The sequence below is a fragment of the Anopheles cruzii genome, chromosome 2 (assembly GCF_943734635.1).
Source record: "Anopheles cruzii chromosome 2, idAnoCruzAS_RS32_06, whole genome shotgun sequence".
Classification (NCBI taxonomy): Eukaryota; Metazoa; Arthropoda; class Insecta; order Diptera; family Culicidae; genus Anopheles; species Anopheles cruzii.
Window position 1 is genome coordinate 60,751,702 of NC_069144.1, and position 24,477 is coordinate 60,776,178.

The 24,477-nt window shown below is 52.8% G+C and overlaps 3 protein-coding genes across 3 annotated transcripts; 2 read left to right on the forward strand and 1 right to left on the reverse strand.

Moving 5' to 3' along the window:
• The first annotated feature begins 55 nt into the window (after positions 1-55).
• On the forward strand, positions 56-12,864 carry LOC128268575 (protein Lilipod). The gene is made up of 10 exons (XM_053005701.1): positions 56-850; positions 7,644-7,768; positions 7,890-8,029; positions 8,100-8,330; positions 8,400-8,468; positions 10,263-10,637; positions 10,707-10,861; positions 10,931-11,162; positions 11,231-11,387; positions 12,538-12,864. Exons 1-10 carry the CDS (start codon positions 776-778, stop codon positions 12,860-12,862), a joined length of 1,884 nt encoding a protein of 627 aa, XP_052861661.1. The 5' UTR covers positions 56-775; the 3' UTR covers positions 12,863-12,864.
• A 1,447-nt stretch (positions 12,865-14,311) lies between these two features.
• Positions 14,312-17,232, forward strand: LOC128268574 (serine/arginine repetitive matrix protein 1). The gene is made up of 2 exons (XM_053005700.1): positions 14,312-14,569; positions 15,086-17,232. The coding sequence occupies exons 1-2, from the start codon at positions 14,367-14,369 to the stop codon at positions 16,932-16,934; spliced, it is 2,052 nt and encodes a 683-aa protein (XP_052861660.1). The 5' UTR covers positions 14,312-14,366; the 3' UTR covers positions 16,935-17,232.
• Positions 17,233-17,668: 436 nt separating this feature from the next.
• Positions 17,669-24,107, reverse strand: LOC128269119 (golgin subfamily A member 4). Its single transcript, XM_053006488.1, has 6 exons — positions 23,992-24,107; positions 23,317-23,392; positions 19,308-23,254; positions 19,172-19,243; positions 18,984-19,106; positions 17,669-18,920 (listed from the first exon to the last, which is right to left on the reverse strand). Exons 1-6 carry the CDS (start codon positions 24,073-24,075, stop codon positions 18,894-18,896), a joined length of 4,329 nt encoding a protein of 1,442 aa, XP_052862448.1. The 5' UTR covers positions 24,076-24,107; the 3' UTR covers positions 17,669-18,893.
• Between the last annotated feature and the right edge of the window lie 370 nt (positions 24,108-24,477).

Here is a 24,477-nt window from a genome sequence, read left to right on the forward strand (position 1 = left end):
GTTGTGAAGCTGTGAATCTTAACTTAAAATTCCCGTGTCCATTCCCTTCACCGCTAGCATTGCTCACAAAACCCACCGAAACCGTCGCGCAAACGAAAACGACAAGAACGCGAACGAGAATAATCCTGCCCGTTCATCGAAAGGGCTTTCAGGGAAACGCACAGTGCTTATCGATGGTGAATCGACTTCTTCATACGTGACGAGAAACATCGCACACCAAATCCCAGCTAGTAGGCCGCGATCGTGCCTCGCCTCCGATTGTTCTGCTGGTTGACGAAAAGAAGCAAAGAAAGGCACAGTGAAATCGGTCTTCCGTCCAATCCCGGCGCCTGGGCCATCTCGTCTATGTTGTGTTCCGCCTATTATTGTGTACCGTTGGCCCCCCCATTGTGTGTGTCTGAATACGTGCCGTTTGACGACGATGATGGGTGTTAGAAATCCAAGCAACCCGAATGCCTAACCAGGATCCGCGATATTTTCCTGCGTGTCATCTGCCAAAGTGAAAGTCCCGTGCGCGCCCCAAAACATATCGACCAAAGGGAAGGTGCGTCCGGAGGAGCGGCTCGGAAAGTAAAATTAACCATTCCCCCGCCAACCTAAGTCCTCATGTGCGGCGACATTTGGGTACCACCCGGATTCGTCGACGGTGACTAGAGGAAGGCGGTAGGCTGCGAAAAAGAAAGGCTCTCCTCCGAAGGCGATTGCTTCGATTGGGGCGTGTGACGAACGGAGCGTCAAAATTACGGCCAAACTGAACCTCAGCGTCCTGGCCGCGATGGAGCAGGACGACGACGACGAAGTGCACGACATCCGGGAGCAGCTGTTCCACAACACGGTTCGCGAGCATATCGTAAGTACACACCCGTATATGTGATTGCAGAATTTGTCCTTCAACTCACTCTTTCCGCTCCTCTGAAGCCACCCGGAGGATTGAAGTAGGTCACCGTGTCACCGTGCAATTCGGCTCTAATGTGCCCTCAGCTGCCGATCAGCCTTCTCTTAGTTTCCTGGTTTTGCTCGTTGCATAATAGAGCACCGTTGGAGGCGAATGCCAGAAAACAATCGAAGTCATAAGATGGGTCACGCACTGTGATAACAGCACCGCGATACGCGATTGTCGCGTTTCGAAAGTCTCGCCAACTCGGACCTCAGTTCGAACATGGGAATGTAATTGGTAAATCCGGCAACAGTTTCGGAACCGCAGCGCATACGATTGCCGATTGCTTTGAAAAACACCTGCACGCAAGGCCCCATAGAAAATCGGAGCACAGGACGGGGTCGTAAGGAGCGGCGCCTGTAATCTTCCAATCACCGTTCACCACGTATGCGCTTAGGGTGGCGCGAGCCGTGGCAGGGGCAATTCCGTTTGCATGCCGCGATTGCATTGATACGCCTTTTTTCGGTTTACTTCGATCGGACTCTCGCCTACTTCGCCTGCTCAAGGTGTTTTTTAATGGCGATTTCTCGTCCGATTGTGGGCCGCACCTCGGAAATGGCGTCAGAAGCGAAATCAATCTCAATTTGTCTGCCTAAAATTGCTTTTTTTGTTGCCAGTTTTTTTTTAGTATAGCTCTATCTCCAGCGTTTCATAATGCGACGCGAAGCGTCCGCTCTATCGTTCCTAATTATAAGCTCCACCGGCGGGAGATGCGTCTAAATTCCTCAAAATCCGGTTTCTCGCGCTCGGCCGGTCGTAGTTGTTGAATATTTTTTGGGAAACTCAAGTGTCCGTTTCAAATCGTACGGTGATTTGATGCGTTGCAGGCTGGCCAAGAATATCGCCCGTATTAGGGGTTTGTATGTTAGAAAACATACACACACACGCTCGACGGTGCTCGACTTTCTTTTCCGACGGCAAACATCTGCTACCGATGCTCTGTTGTGCGAGAAATGGAATGCGTTTTCGGTGAACCATGCGCCCCCCGGTTGGTGCAGTTCAGACCAAAAAGGGAAACCACCACCAACACGGTGTTGCACCGTGATTTGTTCCAATCTCAGCGCTGCCACTTTTCTTCCAAATATGCAGCACCCGTGTTGCGCATCCATGGAACATATCTCCCTCGTACAAATGGCGTGTATGGGATGCGTAAATCCTGGCTTTGTTGTTTTTCTTTCTCTGCTTTTATGCATTTCGTGTGCAGCGCAGAAACACGCGCACTAATGAGTTGCCAGCAGCATAGATTACTTCGATGCAAAAGATCGTTGCATCATGTATGCGTCACCGCATACTAGACCGGTACACAACAAGATGTACTTATTTCGGGATTATGTTTAGTACAGTGCGTTGTGCTAAAAATATCCCTTTTGGGAAAGGAGAAACGATCAATCCGAGGCACGCAAGTGAAAGATCAAGGACCGGAAGGCTTCACGGGGGCGCACACTGCCATTGATTTTGCGTTCCACCTTGTTTCTGTTTTGGGGGACAAAATTAGCTCGGCACAGCAGGAAGTAAGAGATGCATTTCTCCTTTCACTTCGTCAACAGGTTTTGCGGTCAATATCTGGTTTTATGTGAATTCCTTTTTTTTTTGTTTCGTTGCCGGAAGTACAGTTAAATTTTATCAATCTGAAAAGTCCACCGCTGGTTCGTTGCGGTGCCTTTGGCGCACGGTTCCACCATAACGTGGTGCCCGTTTACCGTTGGCGCTAAGCAGAGTCCGCTTTCGGCGTGAATGAACTGTCCCGTTTGTGGTTGATGTTGCCACCGTTGCTGTGCCGGGGAAACCACGGTGGAGAGCACCATCGTGAGGCGGTGTTTTTCTGGACCTATCTTTTTCACTACCAAACTGTGGCCTGCCCGAGTCAGTTCATGCCCCGGTCCGTGGAACCAAATCTGGTGCCCACCTAGTCCGTGGCAAGTTTGTAGGCCCAACGAACCGCCATCTCCCGTGGGCCAACTGAGGCACATGGGATGCTGCTGTGCTTCGCTTCTCAGCCAGCCCATCGCTCGCGCTCGACTCGGGTCATCCTGCTCGGGGAACACGTTCCTCAGGTACCAGCGAAAGGAATGGCAAGCAAGGCTGCTGCGAAGTTGACGGCGCTCCTCGAGCTCTGCGGCGGCCTGCGGACCAAGCGATGCCCGCAGCCGGCGGTAATCCGGATGAAGCTGATACAGATAGTCGGCATACTCGTCCATCCAAACTTCGGCCACACGCAGAGTGTTCCTCATGGTCAGCTCGCGTTCGCTTTGGTAGCCCTTCCAGTGAGGATCGTAAAGAAAATGTAAGCCATGTTGTCACTAAAACCAGGGCGGGAAAGCTTACTCCAATGTACGGATGGGAACGCTTCTGGATGTGGCCAACGTGCGAACAGGGCACGGTGTTGATCGCTCCACCGCACATCCACACCTTGAAGGACAGCTCCATGTTCTCGCCTCCGTACACCTCCAGCCCCGGATCGTACCATCCGAGCTGGGCGAAGAAGGCTTTCGCGATGCAGAACAATCCGCCGGCCATTACGGGGCTTGCGAAGGGTTCCAGGGGATTCTTTACGGAAAATGATAGAAACAAACATGATGAAGCCATCCGGGGCTGAGTTGCGATCGGTACCTCATCCTGGCGTGGCCGCTGCAGTCGATCATAGCGTGGCCGCCACTGGAAGCTAAGATTCCAATCGAACACACCGTACAGCCCACTGTCCGCCCGGCGTGGCTGTAGGGCCAGCGTGCTTTCGTTGAGCCAATCGATCGTGGGTACGGCGACGGTCTGACGGTGTCTCGGGCTGTCGGCCACCACCACCCGGAGCAACGGTTCCAGCCATCCCTCGAGACACTCGCAGTGGGCATCGAGAAAGACCAGATAGTCGGCCGACGCCTGGCGAGCACCGAGAATCCGTGCCCGAATCAAACCGATCCTGGCCGTCGTCCGCAGGATGCGCACCTTGGCGTACGGAAGAAAGTAGTCATCGAGAAAGGTTTTCAGTGGCACTGGAAATGAAGTTGGCGGCGGGTTGATGCTTGGGGCACGAAGGAACTCGGGGACGAACTTACGCAAACTGGACCAATCGTCTACGAGGAGAATTTCATCGACGAGTGCCGGCGGTGTACGGGCCAGTACCGAGTGAACCGTTCGGAGAAGCACCGATAAGGCTTCGTCATGAAACACGATCACCACCGAAACGGCAGGAAGGTTACCTTGTGTGCCACCCGTAAGGCACCAAGGATCACGGAGATCCGGTAGCTGGCGGTGCACGGAGATGAGATCGGACACGAGTTGATTGTAACCCTGCCGTTGCCATCCGTCGGCCGCTAGTTGTTGTAGTTCCGCCGGCACCGTGACTGGTTCGCCCATGTGGCCAAGTCGTGAATTGGTCGTGAGGATCGACGATGACGGTAGGTGATCCTGGAACACAGCCCGGGAATACCGATGGACAATCAGTACCATCGAGGTGGCCAGCATGAACAGCAACAGAAGGCCGGGTCGGCGGATCGTGCGAAATGCTGCCGAAGTCTGTGTGGTGAAAATCAAGAATCAATTCCACTACTGACAATCGATCACTGACGGAACTTAACCCTCATTCTGACGGGCGATCAGTTAAAAATGCATTTTCTGTCCGCTGAGAAGCACGACACCATCGAGACTATCGGAGTCGCTTCGAGAATGCACAAAAATATTTGGCCACGGCGCGGCACACAATCGAAAGGCCAGGTCATCTTATCTTAACTGGTCGAGGTTCGGCGGCTTCCTGCCCTTGTTCCATTTCTTTGGCTTTGGAAAAGATAACGGCCGGGACAAGGTACACGGCCACACGATATTCGTCCGTCCGTCCGCGAAGAACAGTGACGTCAGCGTGTGGACGTGTTTGGATTCCCTGTTTGTTCGTTGCCACGTGCTCCGCGTTGTTTATTCCGCTATTCAACCCAGAATCTCTTCCCTGGCCACACCAGCATACGGGGGCCAGCTGACGCCGGCTGTAGTTTGAAAAAGAAATCGAAATGTTTTGATTACAACATCCCTACGCGCCCCGCGGGTTCTTCGCGCTTGCTTCGTAATGCTTCTCGGGGAAGGCTAAGGTGTGTGCGTGTTTACTATTGGGGAACCGTCCCCAGTTCCCCCCCGATGCTTCGAAATTTTGTTGCGTGTAAATACAGAGGGTCAAAGGGAACATTTTGGAGCCATCCGATTCCTGACTTATCATTTGGGGCCATTATTTTTAAAATTAAACTGGGAAATGTTCATAAAACGGTGTCACGGCTTGACGCTTCCACGACGCAATACCGCAACAAGAATGCGCCGCAGCGCACAGCGCATTAGAAAAACCGGGCCTTTGTTACGGGGCCGGTTCCGGACACTGCGTCGTGTTATGCTTCTCCAGTATACGTTCTTTCGAAGAGCAGCGGCACCCCTTTTTACGCAGTGTGGATGCGCTACTGCGTAAAAATGGCCTCAATCAACAATCGGCATGGACAGTGGAGTGGACCCAAACAGGTATCCGCTCCGAAATTAGATCGGGTGGCGCCGGTTGCACTTTCTTCTTCGAGGCGCACGCAAGATAAAGGTCCGCTATTTAAAGGTACACGACACGACACGACACGCCACGCCACGGATGTCGCCGCCTTGCCCCGTCGATTAGGTGCACTTTGAACATTGGCACGAAACAGACGGCGACCTCCCGCACGCGACACAATAGATGGCCAATACAAGAAGAAGTTGGGGTTCGTGTCTGTTCGTGCAAAAATGCAGTTTATTACGTGTTGCGTGTTTTTATACTCCTTTTTTAATCAAACGGGCGAACGGACCACGGTTTGTTCCGATCGCATGTTTCACGAGGCACGAATTATGTTGGATTTCATTTTGCGGGCTCAATGGGGTCTATGTTTGGGCATGTGGAATCAAACTAAACCAAAAAAAACGCCATCGAGACACACACGGCCAGAATTTCTCATCAAAAGATACAAAAAACAAACCACAAACTTTAATTGATAACCACACAAATCAATCGCCGGCCCGACCTTTCCGCGTTCGCATTGACTTCGGGTGGCCGAAAATAGCGGCCGCGCCACTAGTGAGCTTCGTTCCGATATGACATTTATCGTCGCCGCCAACCGTCGAATGCACTTTGCCCAATTTGGCCTTTTTCGCGAGTGGTGTGGACAGCGAGTTGTTGCAAAATCGAATCCATAAATTTACTCACTCACGTCACATCACACGACGGGTGGCCGGTGGCCGAAAACGCCGAGAAGAAACCGCGAAAGCGTGATCGAGATCGGGCGAGTGTGCGATCACCGACTGGGCGTGATCACCGATATCTTAAGGCACATAAAGTAGATTAGGAGAAATCATATTGCGCTTAGTTTATTGAACTTTTCACTTTCCCATTTCCTGTCCGATCGTTCGATCCTCGTCCAGTTGGATGTCGGGTAACGCGGTTGGGTAGCTGCAAACATCAAACATCTCCAAATCCGTAAATAAGTCATTTCATGGAACGATTAGAAGCATTAGCGGTCGGTTGGTCTTTTGCCGGGTGTTTGTAGCGTAAACAATGGCCGAAAGAGCTGTGGGGTGGGCATGCTAATGGCGTGTTCCGAATACATAAAACAAATGATGGAATAAACAAACCCCGCGGCGCCCTCTGCATACATTTTCGGGGTCCGCGGGGGTTCTTGGCGCAAACAAGCCGAAGCCGATTCCCACTCGCCACGGTGAAGAAACGGGGTTCGTGTTCGAGCCAACGGGGGCCAGCGTCTAGACGGAGGACAGACGTCGCGACGCGCTATGTTTATTTGCATTTGCACGGTGTTACTTTGGAACCATGACAACCTTTCCGCTGAGAGAGACCCCCAATCAATCAAAGGTGGGGTCCGATGAGCAATGAGGTTCCGTCAGCCTGTTAAGCACCCTTATAAACGAAAGGGTGAAACCCAACCCCCCACAGTATCGCGTTGGCCATGTTCCGCCCCATTGAGAACCCATTGAACCCCCGGTACTTTAGGATTGCACCGGATAACCGGCCCACCGATCGTTTGGCCGAAGCGACGGGAAAATGCTGAAAAATCACTGATGCTGAACCCTGCGCTGGGCGTGCGATCATTAGATCTTAAACGGTCCCATACCGATTCGGTGGACAATGGACCAATTGACGTCATCCGGTTGACAATGAAGCGGTGCGATCGTCCATCATTGTGGCCGTAATATAGTGCCACAGCATAGATCTAGTTAAAATGCATAAAAAAATTAGGTTTCCGGTACACGGGGGAACTCGCCTAGCACCGGATCCCGTTACAGCGCTGTGTTACAGAGGCCAAAGTAGATCGATTTACCGGTTAATGCTGATGCCGCTGACCGATCGACAACCGATCATATCGAGGCAACAGGCCCCATTGCGGCCCCTATCGTTGCACCAAACTACCAAACAAACTCTACAGTCTTGCCGCAATCGATGGCCAGTTCGGGCCAGGTTTGTGGTCCGCATATGGAGCGAAACGGTCGCGACACTTCATCGGCGCGGCAGCACCATTTTGCGAAGGCAAGGAATGTGGACTGGAATCGTGTCCCCCCGTGCGTAGGATGCCCGATCGAAACCGAGCCAAAGATCATTGGCCCCGTTCGTTTTGCAATCCGTTTGCATCCGTCGATCGGATCCCCTCGGATTGGTTGCTTTTATTTCATTACATTTATGTTGACCATTTTGTGCTTTCGATTTCAGATATTTATGTTGCTGTTTCTGCTGCTTTACCTTGGCAGCTACGCACTGATCATCCGGTTCCGGCGCCGTGGCCGGGAAGATTTGTTCGCGGTCGACGAGGAAGAAATCACAGTCTATCGCATAAGGTGAGCCCTGGCACCCATTCCGGGAAATCCCAAGATTAGATAAGCCCCCGGACCGCCGGAAGTTGTTTGTTTCGGCGCGTAGCCAGTAATTAACCAGAGTCTTTATCAAATGTCCACACAGTTTATGGCTCTGTACCTTCTCGTTGGCGGTGGCCGTGGGTGCCGCTCTGCTGCTCCCGATCTCGATCGCCAGCAACGAGGTGCTGATCCTGTACCCAAATAGCTATTACGTGAAATGGCTCAACAGTTCGCTGATACAAGGTATGGACATGGCCACGGCCACGCGCCGCTCGCAGCTACTGTAATGTGTCTGTTTGCCTTGTGCCCGTAGGGCTGTGGAACTACGTGTTTCTGTTCTCCAATCTGGCCCTGTTTGTGCTGCTCCCGTTCTCGTACCTCTTCACCGAGTCGTCCGGCTTTACGGGCGCCAAAAAGGGCATCATGGCGCGGGTCTACGAAACGTTCACCGTCTTCTCGCTGCTCGCATTTATCGTGTTCTCCACGACGTACGTCATTTCCGCGTTGCGCGATCCCGACCGGAACACCTTTCAGGCATTATTTAGTAAGTGACCCCAAGTGAGTTCCTTGATTGTCAGTTAACCCATGCCCCGTTTGCTTGTTCTCGTTTCAGATTTAGCTAGGTATCACCTGCCATTCTTGTACTCGTGCGTGTCGTTTTTAGGTGTACTGTTACTGTTAGGTAAGTAACCGCCAACCGGACCGGTCTCTGGGATGCGGGGATATTTTAACGGCCATTTAATTATGCACTCCGTGACCCCCCTGAGTTGATGAGAGTATTAATTACTTGCACCTAGAGGTGGAACCAATCAGCCAACCTATAGGATGATTGTTCCAGAATGCAGTGTGCGAATAAACCCGACGCGAAGACAGCTGTCTCGGGGCGGTGGTTAGTTCGGAGGGGGTCCCTCCGTGACGCACCGCAACCCGGCGCGGGCGAGTAACAAAGTTTAATCGATAATGCTGTAAACAAAACGCGCATCAACCGCAACCCTGTCCGAGGACAATCCATCAAAGAGGAGGTGGGTTCGGAAATGGCCCTTTGGCCTTCAATTTGCCCGTCTTTTGTGGTCGGTTTCGTGGGACTGAAGGTGACTTTAAGCTGTTCGCATTGTTGGGGAGTTCCCTTTTTATTGAATAACGATCGATCGATCTCAAACTTCCATACTGTCACCCGACGAGGTGGATTGCACGTCATCCATCGGCAGTGGCTTTCCACCGAATCCACCGACAGGGCCTATCGCTGCCATCGCTACTGTGTCGCACGCCGGATCCGGATCTCCTTTGGCCGCATCTTCGCCACGCGGCTGCTGATCGTCCGTCGCCGCCGCCGCCGTTGCTTTCCCTTCGATCTCATCGACAATCCGATCGATGTAACTCAGCTCCCGCGGATTGTGTTTCCTCGCTTCGGACACACTCTTCTCGTACGCTTTGGTCTCACCCAGCCGATAGTAACCCTGGGCCCGGAAGATCCACGACCGTAGGTTCTTTTCATCCAGTTTGCTTATCACGAAATCACAATCGATGATCGCGCGTTTGTAAAGCTCGATCCTAATGTACGCCAGCGCCCGGTTGTTGTACAGTATCGGGCTGTCGCGGATCTGATCGATCGCTTTCGAGTACGCGTTGATCGCGCTTTCGTACTCGCCCCGCCGGAACGCCCGGTTACCGGAGCGCCGCAAACCTTGCGCCACTTGTTCCCGCTCGCGTCGCTCTGCGGCCCGGCGCGCTGCATCCCGCTCCATTTCGGCCATAAACGCATACTTATCCTGCATCGGTTGCTCGAGCGGCGGATCCGTATCGGCTGCGGCCGCGTGTCGGTTGATGACAGTCCGTTCCTGGTTGACGCGTACGATGAAATTTTCCACACTCGTTTGCTCCTTCTCCTTGGTGGCGCTGTCCGTGCCCAGAAATCTAAGAATTGGACCGAAAGGGCAGTTTTAATCGCTTGAAAAAATCCGATATTCTAGCTTGAGGCTTACTGATCGGCGAAGGCGACACCAATCTGTTCCTTCGTTTTGTCACCGCTGGTCATGAGGTTCAGTATCCGCATGACCTCGTCCACTTTGCTTAAACCCGCCTCGAAGGCTTCTTCATCCTCTTTCGACATCATCCTGCTGCTGGCCAGGAAACCACTCACTGCTTGGCTCGACACAATCCGAATCCGGATGAACGCCAGAAATGGTCCGCACCCATCAATGGCTGACAAACAAGTCCGAAGTTTTGCTACATGTTAACTACGGACGGGGCCTGCCGCTTGTTGATTGGTGCCCGCCGCCAACCGTTGAACCGTTTGCCGCGAAGGCTACTACGCTAAGTTCATCACCTAAGCAACCGCCAAACGACGGCGGCGGTAGTGCGTACTGTCGGTTGGGTCGCATGCTTTGTTAGGTCGCATAATGGGGACGACAATGTTTTCGTGCTTTGGCGCAGCTAACGTGGATCGTTAACTTTGTTTTTTCTTATCCTTTTCCAGTTTGTACCCCGCTGGGGTTTGTAAGACTGTTCGGTGTGGTGGGCCAGGTGCTGGTCAAGCCAAACCTTCTGCGCGATGTGGACGAAGAGTTCCATGCCTTCAACATCGAAGAAGCCACCATCAAGCGTAAGCTGGCCACCGCTAGTCTTAGTATTGGTAAGGCAGACACGCTTAGTAAGGCGATTGAATCGATAACCTATCTATTCCGCGATTCCGCTCCCATAGATCTAAGAAGCGTGATGACGATGGACCTTACGCCACCACCGAAGCTGTGCTCCGAGCTGGATGATTTGTATCAAATCAAAAGCACCGCGAGCGAGTCGGCCAAACTGTTCGAAAGACTGAGAGGATTGGAGTCTGAGCGTAAAGTAGTAGGTAAGTACCGGGTTCGGCGCGTTCCAAAACCAACTTACCACAACGCGAGGGGACCTTTTCGCCTTGCAGAAAAGCAACGTAGTTCGTCGGCGCTTCAGAGGAATCTGGTCTATCCGATAGCGATGCTGCTATTGCTGATACTAACCGGCATCACCGTGCTGTTGGTCGTGCAAAACACACTCGAGCTGCTGATCGGCATCAAGGCGGTTCCACTGAGCACCAGGGTAAGCGATGGTTGTAGCCGGGCCACACAGTAACACGGTGCTGCCAATGATCAATTTTTTTCCCCGTAGCAATTCACGCTGGGCATAACGTCCCTGTCGAAGCTGGGACCGCTCGGTGCCACGCTGGAGGTGTGCATAATCACGTTCCTCGGTGTAACGTCGACGGTTGGGCTCTACACGATGCCCTTTATGCGCACGGTTCGACCGCAGCGGCGCAACACGTCCCTCACGCAGCTGATCGCTAACTGTGGGCTTGTGTTGATACTCAGTTCCGCACTTCCGCTACTGGCACGCATTCTAGGTACACGCCGTTGGCCGTCAGGTTTGCTGGAAAATGAAGTAATATTGTCCCTCTTGCCCCTCTCGCAGGCATTACAAATTTCGATCTGCTCGGTGACTTTGGAGAGATCGAATGGCTTGGCAACTTTCTGATCGTGCTACTGTACAACTTGATCTTCGGGACGGCGGCCACGCTGTGTCTGTTCAACAAGTTTACCGCCACCGTGCGGCGTGAGCTGTGCGCCCGGTTAGTGGAGAACTATTTCATCTTTCTTAGCTATCTGACCTTCATGATCAACTGAAGGACTGCGTACGCCGGAGCTGAGCGTACGCACCGCCAGAAAACCCCTGTCCCCATTCTGACCTTTATGACCATTCCCTATTATGACCGGTAGTAATGCGCCGAGATAAGCGTACACTCATTAAGCGCCCTCTAGTTGTAGCAAACTGCACCAGCTTTTACGCCAGCAAAATACTCACGGCATCGTATTAGGGGCGGCCACCCTGTGCTTGGGTAATTGATCGGCTGTTTTCCATTTTAACTCTATTCATCCGTTCATCCGAGCATCATGTTCTTAACAGTTACATTCTTCTCGATCGCCATCAGCATTCATGGCTTTGCTGCAAACGCAACTCTGCACAGGTAGAAGATGATCGAGAAAACTATTGACGCTTAAGAAGATCATTGAAAAAAACGAATCGACAGCCGATACCCGACCCGATGGCCTTCCACTGCTCATTAGCCAACGGCCTATTTTGCTTCCCGTCCGCCACGGCGATTGATCTCTAGTCGAAAGCGCAGAAAAGAAAGATCGAGTGATCGAGTGATCGAGTATACAGGCAATATTTATTTATGGTGGTCCACACTGGACTGGGCAGCGGCGATAAAGGAGGGGTTCGGTACAGCACTGAGAACTGAGAATACTAACCTTAAGGGACGGCGGCATCGGAAGACAATCGAACAGGAAAAAGCCAAGTGTAAGCGCGAGATTGGTTGCCACTTTCCATTCGAACCCTTCCCCGCGAAATGTGCTGGATGGACAATAAATTACGTTATGCCGTTGACCTTTGTAAAAGCAATCTGACTTGCGTGACTGTTGTATAGTGTGTTCCCGTTTAATTTCTGATCATTTCTGATAGTTTCATTAACACATTAACTAGAAACTAACGTTCTTCGTATCACGGTGCACGGTATCACTAATCAATCGCTAAGGAATTCGTAACTAATTCTGAAGGGGGCTGTAGGCTTGCCTTAACCACTGTTTTGGTGCATCTACAACTCAACTCTAACTATTGGTTACTTTTGTTCTATTTCTTTTTACCGCCATCCTTTTGTATATGCTTTCATCCTTAACCCGAATGCCGAAACACACCCTTTCTCACCGTTCGCCTCGCAGGTTGCGGGCCCTGTTCAACTACGGCAGCCACCTTGAGTCTAGCATTTGCCAGAACGCCGGCAATCTGAACCACCTGTATCATCCACACTCGCCTGCTTCCGGTCCCCATCAACCGTCAACCAGTAACGGACACTGTCCGCCAACACTGGCGACCGACCAACCGTCTGCAACATCCGGTGTCACCGAAAACGTATCCTCGTTACATCATCGACACGTGGTGGCCATCACCGAAACCGAAAGCTGCAACGGAACCGGTAAACCAAAGGGTCATCCGGAGGCCCTGCTCATCGAGACCGACCAGAAGGACCAGAAAAAGACGCGATGAGCCCCCCCGGAACGCATGACAAAGGAAGGTTAGCCTCCGTTGAGGGGCGGCACAAAAACCGGAACCGGAACCGGATTTAGTTTCGGTGCGAAACTATTTAAGATTGCTATGCTTAGGTTACAACGGACACATAATTCGCTGAGAATCGCTGACAAATAACAATTTATACGCAAAAAGTGGGTGCGCTAACGCTGTTCCGTCATTCCGTGTCTTTGAGATATCACACCTGCGCGGACAACGGAGGTAAACGTTTCGGGTCAACAAAATGCGCCTTTCGAAGAGCGACGTTTCGGGGATAAAAATAAAACAAACCATTTGCGTGCCGGTGCCCTGACCTTGCTCTCTCGCCTTGAGTCTTGACGACCTTCGTTTCAAAACTGAGAGCATATGTACGGCTTTACCTGGGTTGGCGTCAGAAATCCATTTCGCAGACTAACTGCGTGCGGTCTCCTTTTTTCAGGGTTCAACGATCAGCTGCTTGAGAAAGAAATGTGCACGGGACCGTTCAACGTGACCTTTTTCGAAATTCGATTTGAATAACGACGCACACGTACCGCGGGCTCGTCGCGGCGAACACGTGCTCGTACGTCATGCCGCGCCATGTGCCTCCCTCGGCCACCAGATGTGCTGGGTTGTGTGTGCCTTCGTGCGCTTTCTCGCGCTGTGTTCCGCGGCCAACGTTTGTTTGTTTTGCTTCCCGTGTTTCCCAGTCCAGCGCGAAAGGGGAAACACTCGCGGCACGCGGCACCAATACACGTGGCTTGCGCGATGCGCGTCTCGCGTTAAGACGTTGCGCGACCGTTGGCGGTGTCTGTAAACGCGCCGCACGCGAATCGCGAGATAGATTGTAGAGCGCGCGTGGTGCGTGTGGAAGGGTTTGACCAGTCTTGGAGCCACCGTCGACGACATTAGAACCGCATTTTCATACGCATCCGCAACACAGGCGGACCCTCGCAGGCGGACAAAATGTGTGTGCGGGAATGCAGTTAAAGCCCTCGGCCGTGGGGTGGTGGTAGTTGTGACCGTTTCAGTTCCTGCTCAACGCACGTTCGTTCCGTCAAAAGAAGGGGGAAAAGACATTGGGAAAGGATCGGTGGTCGTCGTCAGGTAGCGCTGCTGCAACGGGTCGGGTCGGGTCGCCCCGGGAGAGAGACCATTTTGGACGGGAGATTACCCGGTGGTGCACCGGTTTGTGTGTGGCCCGGCCACCGTATCGCCCAGGCGCCCAGTGCCGCTACACCGTTAGAGCTGTCCACATCGGCCGAAGCGGAGTGCTGGCTGGCGGATAGTGCGTAAACCGCGAGACAAATATAAAACCTGTGTGTGTGCGTGCCCGCTCCGTAGGACAGATAGTTCTCTTTGTCTCTGACGACGCGCAGCTTTAGCGCATATATTTTAGCACCTGGAACCGATCGCGATCGTGTAAAGAGTGTTGATTGTTGTTCCGGACCCGCGGAACAATCCGCGTGTGTGTGTGTGTGTTCGTTTATTGCGCGGTAACACTATGCCTGGGAACTGGCCATCGATCCGCTCGATCGAGGAATCGTTTGCAACCCTCATTCTACCAACCGGCGATGTGATCAACGAGCTGCGCCATCTCATCGATCAGTGCGACATCTATCGCTACGAGCCGATCCTGCTAACGCCCTACCTGGTTTCCTTCGCCGATCTTTTCGGGCGCAAGATCACCGATGATCAGCAGCTCAAGTAAGTGGGGTCGCGTCGTGCGTGTGTGTTTGGTTTGCAAAAAAGCAATTAATAATCCAACCGATCAAGCTTCCTGCTGCCGGCGACGACGCTCTCACAAGGCGCTCTGTCCTGGGGTGGCGTCGGTCGGGCGGGTTTGTGTGTGTGGCGGAAACCAGTTTATGCTGCAAAAGGGTTCCAAACCCAGCTCCGTTTCCAATGATCACTCGATCCATTCCATTCTGTTGCCGAATAAACAACATACTTTTGCGTTTTCTATTGCCATTGCCGTGGACCGAAGGTGATAACGAACGAACACAGCGACGCTAATCCGCGAAGGCTCTGTGTCCGTGTGTCGGTCGAATATATATGGCGGTTGTAATGGTGAAATGGGCCTTCGATGGGGCTCGATGCGCAATCGAGTGTTGATACGCGCTCCCAACGTATGATTGCAACACATCATCTTTTTGCTTATCAAATGAGTAGATATTGGGAGCGTCGAGATTCTAATTCCTCTCCGGTTCTCATGCCCCACAGTGACTTCTTCAAGCAGCTTAACGAGACGGCCCTCTCCGACGTCGATTTTGCGCCGAAAATGGCATTCGTGCTGGCGTCGCAGCAGCTCGGTGCCCACACGCCGCACGAGACGAAGGTGCGCAACGCCATGATCGAGACGCTGCAGAATAACTTCGTCACATTCCAGCAGCAGCAGGAAGAGAAGGACACGCAACGGTTCTACAACTCGCTGACGCTGCTGGGCGAGTACTACAACCGGAAAAAGATCGGCTACGGGCAGCGCATCAATATACTGGGCCACGCGCTCCTGTCGATGCTCACGTCCGAGTTGGAGGCCGAAACGAACAAGGCTTGCAAGCAACAGAAGCCCCAGCACTTCATCGATTCAGCCTTCGCCAAGCTGATAGCAACCCAGATGAGCCTGAACGGTGAGGTGATGAAGGAGGACCACCCGAAAGAGATCAAAGAACTCACGGTCATGATACGCCGGTGTTTGATCACCGTGCCGAATCTGGGCAAGTACACCAAGGCCTTCCTGCTGATGGCGATCGATATGTACCATTCCAACCTGACGCAAGATTTGTTGACCAGTCTGTACGACCAGTATATCGATCACGAAGCAAGCGAAGAACCGGAACCCGCCGCCGAACCCGTTCCGGAACGGAAAAGTAAGAAATCACGCTCGAAAGATCGTAAGGAGCGGAAGGATCGAAAGGCAGCGAAAGAGTCCCGAGAGTCCACCGACGCCGACGCCGACGGTAGCAGCCGGAGTGGACGCTCGGAACGATCTGCCGCAGCGGCGGAAAGTGCCACCGAGGACCCGAGCCAGAATCCGCTGTCTTCCGATTTCGATCTTGACAAATACCTTGCCAAATACTGTCCCGAGGTGTACGAAAAGATTTCCTCGAAGGATGCCGAGAGGAAAAGTAAAAAATCGCGATCGAAAGAAAGAAGCAAAGAGAAGAAAACATCCACAACGTCTAGGTCAAAGAAATCGGGCCACTCCAAGGAGGAACAGTCTACGGATAAGGAGAACAAACGGCGCCCTTCGTCGAGGAACGATGATTCGTCTCCAACCCGCAACCGACATCACCGGGCAAACGGTGAAGGGGAACCAGCGAACAGCCCGCCGCCACCAACATCACCAGCGAGCAAGAAAGTGAGTTCGCCGCAAACAACGAGAACCGTTACTATCAGCGAACGATCGCCGACGAGGGAGGGCACCCGAACGGACAACAAGCTGGCCCAGCTGCCGAAGATTACCATCACGACGACGGTGGCACCCACTTCACCGGAGAAGCAGCCGACCGACAGCGGGCCAACGTCACCCCGGGGGGTTCTCGTTGCGTCAGCGAAACAACCCAAAAGCCCCACGCGTGATCGCGGTTCGCGGGCTCGACGTACCATTCTCGATCAGCAGGAAGAGCTTCCGACGAAAGCGAAGGGTAGCAGCAGTCAGAAATCCGATTCCCGAAAGATGGATCGACACAGAAGGGCCATCGAACCGGAGCCATCGAGCGGCGGTGGCAAACATGTACTGAAACAGCACGGAAACAGTACGAACACGACGGGCGCCTCGAAGCACAAGACGGGACGGGACACGGACACCAAGAAGGATAGGGGCGGATCGAGGCGGCAATCGGACGTTTCAGCGAAGGCCCACGGCGGGGTAGTCGCCCCGCCACAGCCGCCGCCGCACGGTAGTGACGCTGGGCAGGAAGACAGTGGCGTGAACGTAGGGCAGGAACATTGCGATCCCGAGAGCACCGAGAAAGTGTCCTGGTACGATTTGATGATGGAAGATGAATCGCCACAGAAGCCGCGCACGGAATCGCACCAACCAGCGTGCGCGGTGACCAGTGGCGAGTGAGCCCGTTGTAAGAAAAACTCTAGAGACAGTGTTCCACTTTTCTCTACTCATCGTGAGCTTGAATCAGAGCGCATATATTTGTTGCTAACCCATCTGCCGTTTTTAATAACCTTCCGATACACGATCTCATCGTTTAGCGTGTGCATCGTGTGTGTGTGCATCATCCGGTAGCTAGGCAACGATCGAGCGCGTTGCCGGCGAGCGCATGGTAGTAAGGACGAAGGGGATGCCACGAAGCTGGCTCACAAAAGAATATTGTATTGTAGTTACTTTTAAATAAAACGGCGCAAATGTTTCATTTGTGAGATTTGTTTTTGCTAAGAAGGGGTTTTGTTTCGTCGTCTTTTAACAACATTTCTCGGTTTAATCCGCCTTTAATGCGTGCGTGCGTGAGTGAGTGTGTGTTCATTAGCTCTAGATTAGTTAACATTTTTAGCAACTAGTAAGGAAACAATCCGCCGCAACACCCCGCAACTTTGGTAGAAGCTCAGCAGGCGTGCGCGTGCCCGTTGTTGTTGGGAAGATGAAGCGAATGAGCGCTTGAATGGCGTAATTAAAGACTAAAAATCTTGCATAAGCATCAAAGCGTTTAAAAGTGTTCATTATCTCTTCTGTCTTTTCGCTGATTTGCTGATTCTGATGGTACGATACCGCAAAACATTCACCTCGGCATTCGTTTTGCCAAACCACAAGTCTATTGTTTCCGGAGCGAGGAAAACAAATCTTGCTCCGGTCCTTGCTCCGCCTCAAGCCGCGCCGCGAAAGGCATTGACTAAACAGTGGCGCTTAGTTTGGCGCACGGCTTTTCCTCGATTTCGTTCGTTCGAGTGAATGTTTTGCAGTATCAAATGCGTTTGATTCGGGCGCTTCGTATACAGCACAGCTCGGCGAACGGAATAATCGTGAGAAAAAGTTTCTCGTCAGAGCATGCTTTGGCGAATTCGATTTCTTTCGACTGTCACTCCAAAATGCGGTCCAAGAAAGCCGGGGTCCTACATAAATTCTGCTTTTTTCCATCTGCGGTTTATGGGCGTGTTATGTTGGCTAGCAATATAAATGTACATCGAACAGAAACTAAACGAAGACGTTAAACTTATCCTTCTCAACTCGTATTGCACTCGAAACAACACGCCAACTCGCCAGTACTCTATGCAGCCCTGCAGGCTTTAAACTTATCATCGAAAACACGTAAAAAACGAAAACAGGAGATGAAATAAGAGGGGTTGACCGAAAGTTAACCAAAATGCAAACCAAAAATGCCGTGGAAATGAAAGAGGTTACGCTATTGCTTGCTTGCGTTCCCTGTCCGCGTTGCCCTGAAAGAGGTGCCGTGGGAGTGTAGGCAACCTCAATTTACTAGGAATTCTGTGGACCGTGTTTTTGATTATTACTTTCACTACGTAAACTTGGTACGAATAGTATTGGCTCTTAGGAGAAGGTTTCAGGTTTCCTCAATAGTGAACACATTAGCCACTGGACTGGTTGAGCCACACTTTTAGCTATCTAATCGATCTTACGGGTTACAAATCTGAGTCGGAACCCCAGCATTTCGTGCATTTGCTATCATCCTCTGGCTATTTCAACCATTCTTCTACACCGACAGGATGGGGTCCATTAAAACATTAGTGGAAAGTGGAAAACCGAACAGAAATTGTACAAAGATAGGCGATGAAACATGATCTACAGCGAACGAACGGTAAGAGATAAATATGGTAGTAATAGTACGGTACGATATGTCTCCCGGCCTGTCACAAAACACAGAAAATATAAATACATCGTCGTCTCCGCCAACAAATCCGTAAACGATGAATGAGAGACACAGAATATACAGAACGCAACGCTTCACGTTAAGCTCCATCCTTCTTCGCTTTGCTTTTTTTTCTAGAAGAACTGAAACCCGCTACGCGCCCGACGCTGGGCCGCCGGCTGCTGTCGTTGCAAAGCCAACGTCTTTTCCTGCTATAGCAAATTGTTTATCTGGCCCATCTGGAAATAGGAGACAAATTGATACACGGTGTGCCAGTCACGCGATGCAAGTCAGTTCCTTACCAAAGACCTCCGATGGGCCTCCTTTTCCATCACGACCTGCGTCTGTTGGGGTGAAAACTTTAGCACCGCAGCTATCACCTTCACCAGCGTGCTATTGTTACCGGTGACGCTTCCGCTGAGGTACTGCAAGATAGTAAAGGAGGTCAGTAAAGTGTAACACCAGGATTGGGGCCAATTCCGTCACAAACCTGGAATAGAATGTTTCGTAAGTACTCGAACTCGGTGTTGGCGGCAATGCCTTCATTGTGATGCAGCGATACCTGGCCAAATGAAACGAAAGATCAACAAACCGATCACTCACGGTGCGCGCGCGATGGTTCTTACCAAAGTTTCGTCCAACTGCCGGGACAGCTTGTCGTTGGCCAGCTTGAGCCGCTCGTTCGATTGCTCCAGTATGAGATAGTTTTCACACTTTTGCTCCAAAAACAGGTTCCGGTTCGAGACGTCCTGTACTTCGTGCATGATCTTTTTCAGCTTGTTCTCCAACTCTTCCTTCTTGTTCCGCAGCTCATCGTACGCCGGTTGTTGCTCCGCGGCCACGGGTGTTTCCACTTTGGCCACGGCGGCCGGTTCAACTCGCCGTAGCTGCTCAATTTCCGCCTCAAACCGGCGGACAGATTGCTCGGTTTCAGCTTTAAACTCCTGTAACCGCGCTCGTAGCCCTTCGTTCTCGGCCACCAACCGGTGCCGTTCCTCTGCCGATGCTTCTTCGGCCTTCCGCAGCCGATCGCGCAGCTTCTGCTCTTCGTCGATCTTTTCGCCGTCGAGGCGCAACTTTTCCGCGATCGCACCATTCAGTTCGCTTTTCAGCTCGTCCAGATCGCGGACATAGTTTGCGTTTTCCAACCGCAACTCCTGCACCGCGGCCAGTTCGCTTCGTATCCGGTCCACTTCCTTCGCCCGTTCGTCGGACTCTTCGCGCAGCGTTCGTAGCGTTTCGTTGGCCACATCCCGTTCGGAGGTAGCTTCGGCCAGTTGCTCTTTCAGCTCCGTTTCCAACGTTCGCTTCTCGCCCGTTAACCGCTCGGTTAGGGCTTCCGTTTCCGCACGGTTACGCTCCTCTAGCCCGTCGATCCGTTCCCGGTGTTCGCGCTCCTGCCGTTGCTCCTTTGCCACGAACTCGTTGATCAGCTTCGTGATCTCCTGATCGCGCTCCTCGAGCATCGACTCCGTTTGGCTCTGCTTGGTTCGGGCGGCGGCCAGTTCGGTTTCCTTCGCCGTTAGCTTCCCTTTCACTTCCTGTACCTCGCCTTGCAGCTGCTTGGTCAGCGTGTTGAGGTATTCGTTCTCGATCTTCACCTCCTCGTAGCTGGCGAGACGCTTCTCGAGATCGGTCGCATTGCGACCGAGCGATTGCTTCTCGCGGGCCAGCTCTTCCATTTGCCGCTGCAGCGCATCGTTCTGGTCCATCAGTCTTCGTTTGTCGCTCTCGAGCAGCACCTTCAGTTCGTTGTGCTTCCCCTTCAGATAATCGTTCTCGGTCCGCAGCTTGGCCAGTTCCTCCTCGAGGCACTTGTTCGTGTCGAGAACGCACAGTTTTTCCTTTTCCTTCGCCTCCAGAGCATCCTGCAGCGAACGGTGCTGGTGATCGAGCAGCTCCTTCTCGTTGAACAGTTTCGCATGATCACCGCTACACTGGCCCAGCTGATCGGTGACCGTCTTTACTTGCTCCTCCAGCTGCTCGCAGCGTTCCCGCTCCTCGCGTAAGCGCCGCTCTTCGTCCTTCATCGATTGGTTCAGTTTCTTCAGTTCCTCCACGGTCCGTCGGCTGCTCTCTTCGAGCAAACAGTTCTTCTCGGCCAGTTGCGAATTTTCGCATTCCACCTCGTGCAGTTTAGTTTCGTGCTCCCGCAGCTTTCCCTGCAGCTTCCCGAGCGTGTCCTTTTCCAGCTTCAGCCGTGCCTCGCAGTGATCGCGCTGCAACCGCTCGATCTTCTCCTCGAGCGTCTGCTTTTCGTCCAGTATTTTGGAATGTGCCTCCTTCACGTCCTTCAGCTGCTCCTCGAGACGACCGATCTCCTGCAGGATGTTGGTGACCTGTGCCTTCAGCTCCGTCTTTTCCCGTATCTCTCGCTCGAGCGTCTTTTCTAGGTCTTTCTTTTCGCCGCGAACCGTTTCGATTTTGGTCCGCAAATTCACACCCTCCGCCTGCAGGTCGGCCTTTTCGCGCTGGGCACCGTCCAGCTTCTCGGCCAGTTCGTCGCGCTCCTCCGACAGACGGCGGTTTTCGTCCGACTTTAGCTCCAGCACATGGTTCAGATCGCGAGTCGTTTCCAGCAGCTTCTCCTCGGCCGCCGTCATCGATGCACGCATCGATTCCTGCAACGATCGCAACGCTTCCGATTCCGAGTTCTCGTTGATGATCTTCAGATTGCGCACCTCGTCCGACAATGTCTGCTTTTGGCTGGCCAGCTGCTTCAGTTCCTGGCGGCACTGCTTCAGCTCGCCCGACAGCCCATCGTTGGCCGCACGCAGCGAGTTCTTTTCGTCGGTCAACTTTTTGAACTTTGCGTTCACCTTCTCGAGCTTCTCCTTGAACTGATCGAGCTGTTCGGACAGCTCGTTGTTGCGCTCGAACACCTCCTTCAGGCTGGCCTCGTTGCTCTTGCGATCGCGATCGTGCAGTTCCTTCGCCGCGTCCAGTGCTTGCGTCAGCTCGAGTAACTTGTCCTGGTCCAAGGATTGGGCTTTACGGCACGCCGCCAGTTCGTCTTCGGCATGCTGCAGCTTCTGGTGGAGTGCTTCGCGCCGTGCTTCGGCCTGCGAAGAATGCTGTTGCTCTAATCGTTCGATTTCCCGCCCACGTTCCCGCAGCAAACTCTCCGTTTCGCGTATCTTTTGCTCTAAACCATCTCGTTCGGATTGCACCGTGGAAAGTCGTTCTTCCTGTTCCTTCAGTCGGCTTTCGAGGGTGCCGATTCTTTCCAGTGACGCCACCTCACTTTGCTTCGCTTCCTCGAGTTGCTGCGTGAGAGAATCGATTTCCACCGAACGGTCCAGCGATTCGTGGGCCGTCTGTTCGAGTTCCTTGATCGCTGCGGCCAACGAGTCACGTTCTTGGGCAAGTGTGGCCGTTTTCGCCTCCAGTTCACTCGCCTTTTTCTGTAGCTCACTCTTTTCGTAGTCCAGCGTCAGGTTTGTGGCCTTCAGTTGCTGCTTGTCCTTCTCCAGCTCCATGATCGTGCGCTCGAAATCGATAAATTTCGATTCCAACTTATTCTTTTGTTCATTGCACATGCTCAGCGTACTTTCCAGTTCTTTCACCCGGGCCGCAACCTTCCGCACCTCGGACAACTCTCGCCCCAGTCCGTCCTTCTCGGTGAGCGTTTGTTTCATGTTCTTCTCGAACGCAGCCAACTGTTCCTTCAGCTTGCGCACTTCGGCCTCTTTCGCTTCCAGCTCCGAGTGGATCGCCATCTTGTTTTCCGCGATCGTGATCGTGTGCTCTTCTTCGCGCTTCTTCAGTTCGCTCACCTCCAGATTGAGCACCGCCTTTTGGCGCAGCTCATCGTTCAGCTTCGACTCGAGCGCCTTGATGCGATCTTCCAGAGGGCCCGTGTCACGCAGTGAGTCTTCTGCCCCGAGCGAGATCAGATCGGACTCGGTGCCGTTCGAACCATTCTCACCGACCAGCTCCAGCTTGGAGCGCAGCGTTTTGACCACACACTGCAGCTCATCGATCTCCATGCGAAGGGCAGAATCCAGATGGGCCTTGGCTTGCTGCTCCAGCACACACTGTTCCCGCAGTTCGCTCATCCGGCGCAGTGCTTTGTCCTGTGTTTCGCCCAGCACCGCTCGGGCTTTGGTGTTGTCCTTTTCCAGTTCGCGATACCGACGCGCCAGTTCCGTGTACCGCTCTCGGTATTTCTGGTACCGATCGAGTGCCTTTTTGTACGCCTGAAACAGCTTGTCCTTGCTGACGAGGTCCAACTGGTTCGGGCTGTTGCCCGCCGAACCGGCCACTGATTCGGTTTCGCTTGCCGACACATCCACATCCGTCTCGAGATGATAGATGGCGGGGGAATCGTATGCCGGCAGTCGAAACGAAACATCGCTGGCCATCGAAGAGTTGGACAAGCGACGGACACGCTGCAGCGATGCGGAACCCACGGTTGAGTTGGGTGTTCCTGAGGCGCCCGTTGAGGGTGATGTCCCATTGTTAAGGCTCGAACTCGACATTACGGAGCTACCGCCGGAAGTGTTGTTGCCCGGCGACGTTTGCACAACCGTTGTGGTGGAGTTTCCTTTCAGCGGAGAGTTTTGCGGAGTATCTAAAATGATGAAATCGGATTAATGGAGATGCTGCAGGTCGTAGCCGGAATAATTAAAATACCATCTTCTGTAATGCTAAAAAAGTTTTCGCTCCCAGACACTTCGGAGGTAGTTGATGATGCTGAGCTAACGGCAGCCTGTGGAAAGAAGGAAAAGGTTTATAAATCATCCAACGGACTTCATTACAAGATCGTTCGAGGAGATTCGAAATTGATAGTCAGGCCACAGCAGGCTTTGTCTCATCCAAAGTGTCTTGTCGAGGCTAAAGTGCAAATCATAGTAACCCATTAGCCAGTCGCCTTTTCTATCATAGGAGACAAACGAGATCCAAAGATCCTAAGTAGGCCTTCGTGCGCCCTGGAGAAGGCTGCGGGCATGAATGCTTAAGTAATTCGAAGACGTCAGCTCATTAGAAAGTAATTTGTTTCTTCGCCGCCCCGTTAGCATAGACTAATGTCAACAACGAGCTGTCTGCTCCTCCTCCTCCTCCGCTCGTCAGGAGCATAAAACGCAAACCCACACAAATGCAGCAGACCATTGCTCCGTGTGTATCGGCCAGTTACAGAGCAGAGCAGAGTGTGAGAATTTTAATGAACTCCGTCGACCCCAATGGGGGGCTCTCTCGATCTAGTGCTCTGCGAACGCGGATGATTACGAAAGCTGGACACAAAAAACCACACACACACACACACTTTGCTGCTGCATCGTAGTAGCCGCCGCCGCCGCCGCTGCTCACCTGAAATCCTTTGGAGATCTGCTCGAACCGTTGAGGGGACTGTTTGACCTCCTCGGCAATTTTATCCTTCAGCTTCTTGAACATCTCGGTCACGGATCACGTCGTCCGTCCGTGTGGGTGTGTTGCAAATACCGTCCTTGGGGCGGGAGACACTGGCCCCTCTCGCGTAATGCCCCACACAGAGCACAGGAGTGGCACTTGCAGCGCCCCCGATTATGTTCCGCGAATCCGATCCGGAATGCACAGATTGTCGATGGTCGCCCGTGTACCGATTACATTGCACCACCGTTCGAGAGACCGTGTGGGCCAGCGTCAGCAAGCAGCAACGAAAACCCCCGTCGGTCGGGCGGAACGTAGCGTATTTTGGTTACACTTTTCCCGTTCGGCTGCTGCGGGAACCGATCGTGACCGAGGGAAGATAAAACTACGTGTAAGAAAATTTTCTCACTTTCTACAATTGTCAGACGAGCCCACTCGGGTGACAGT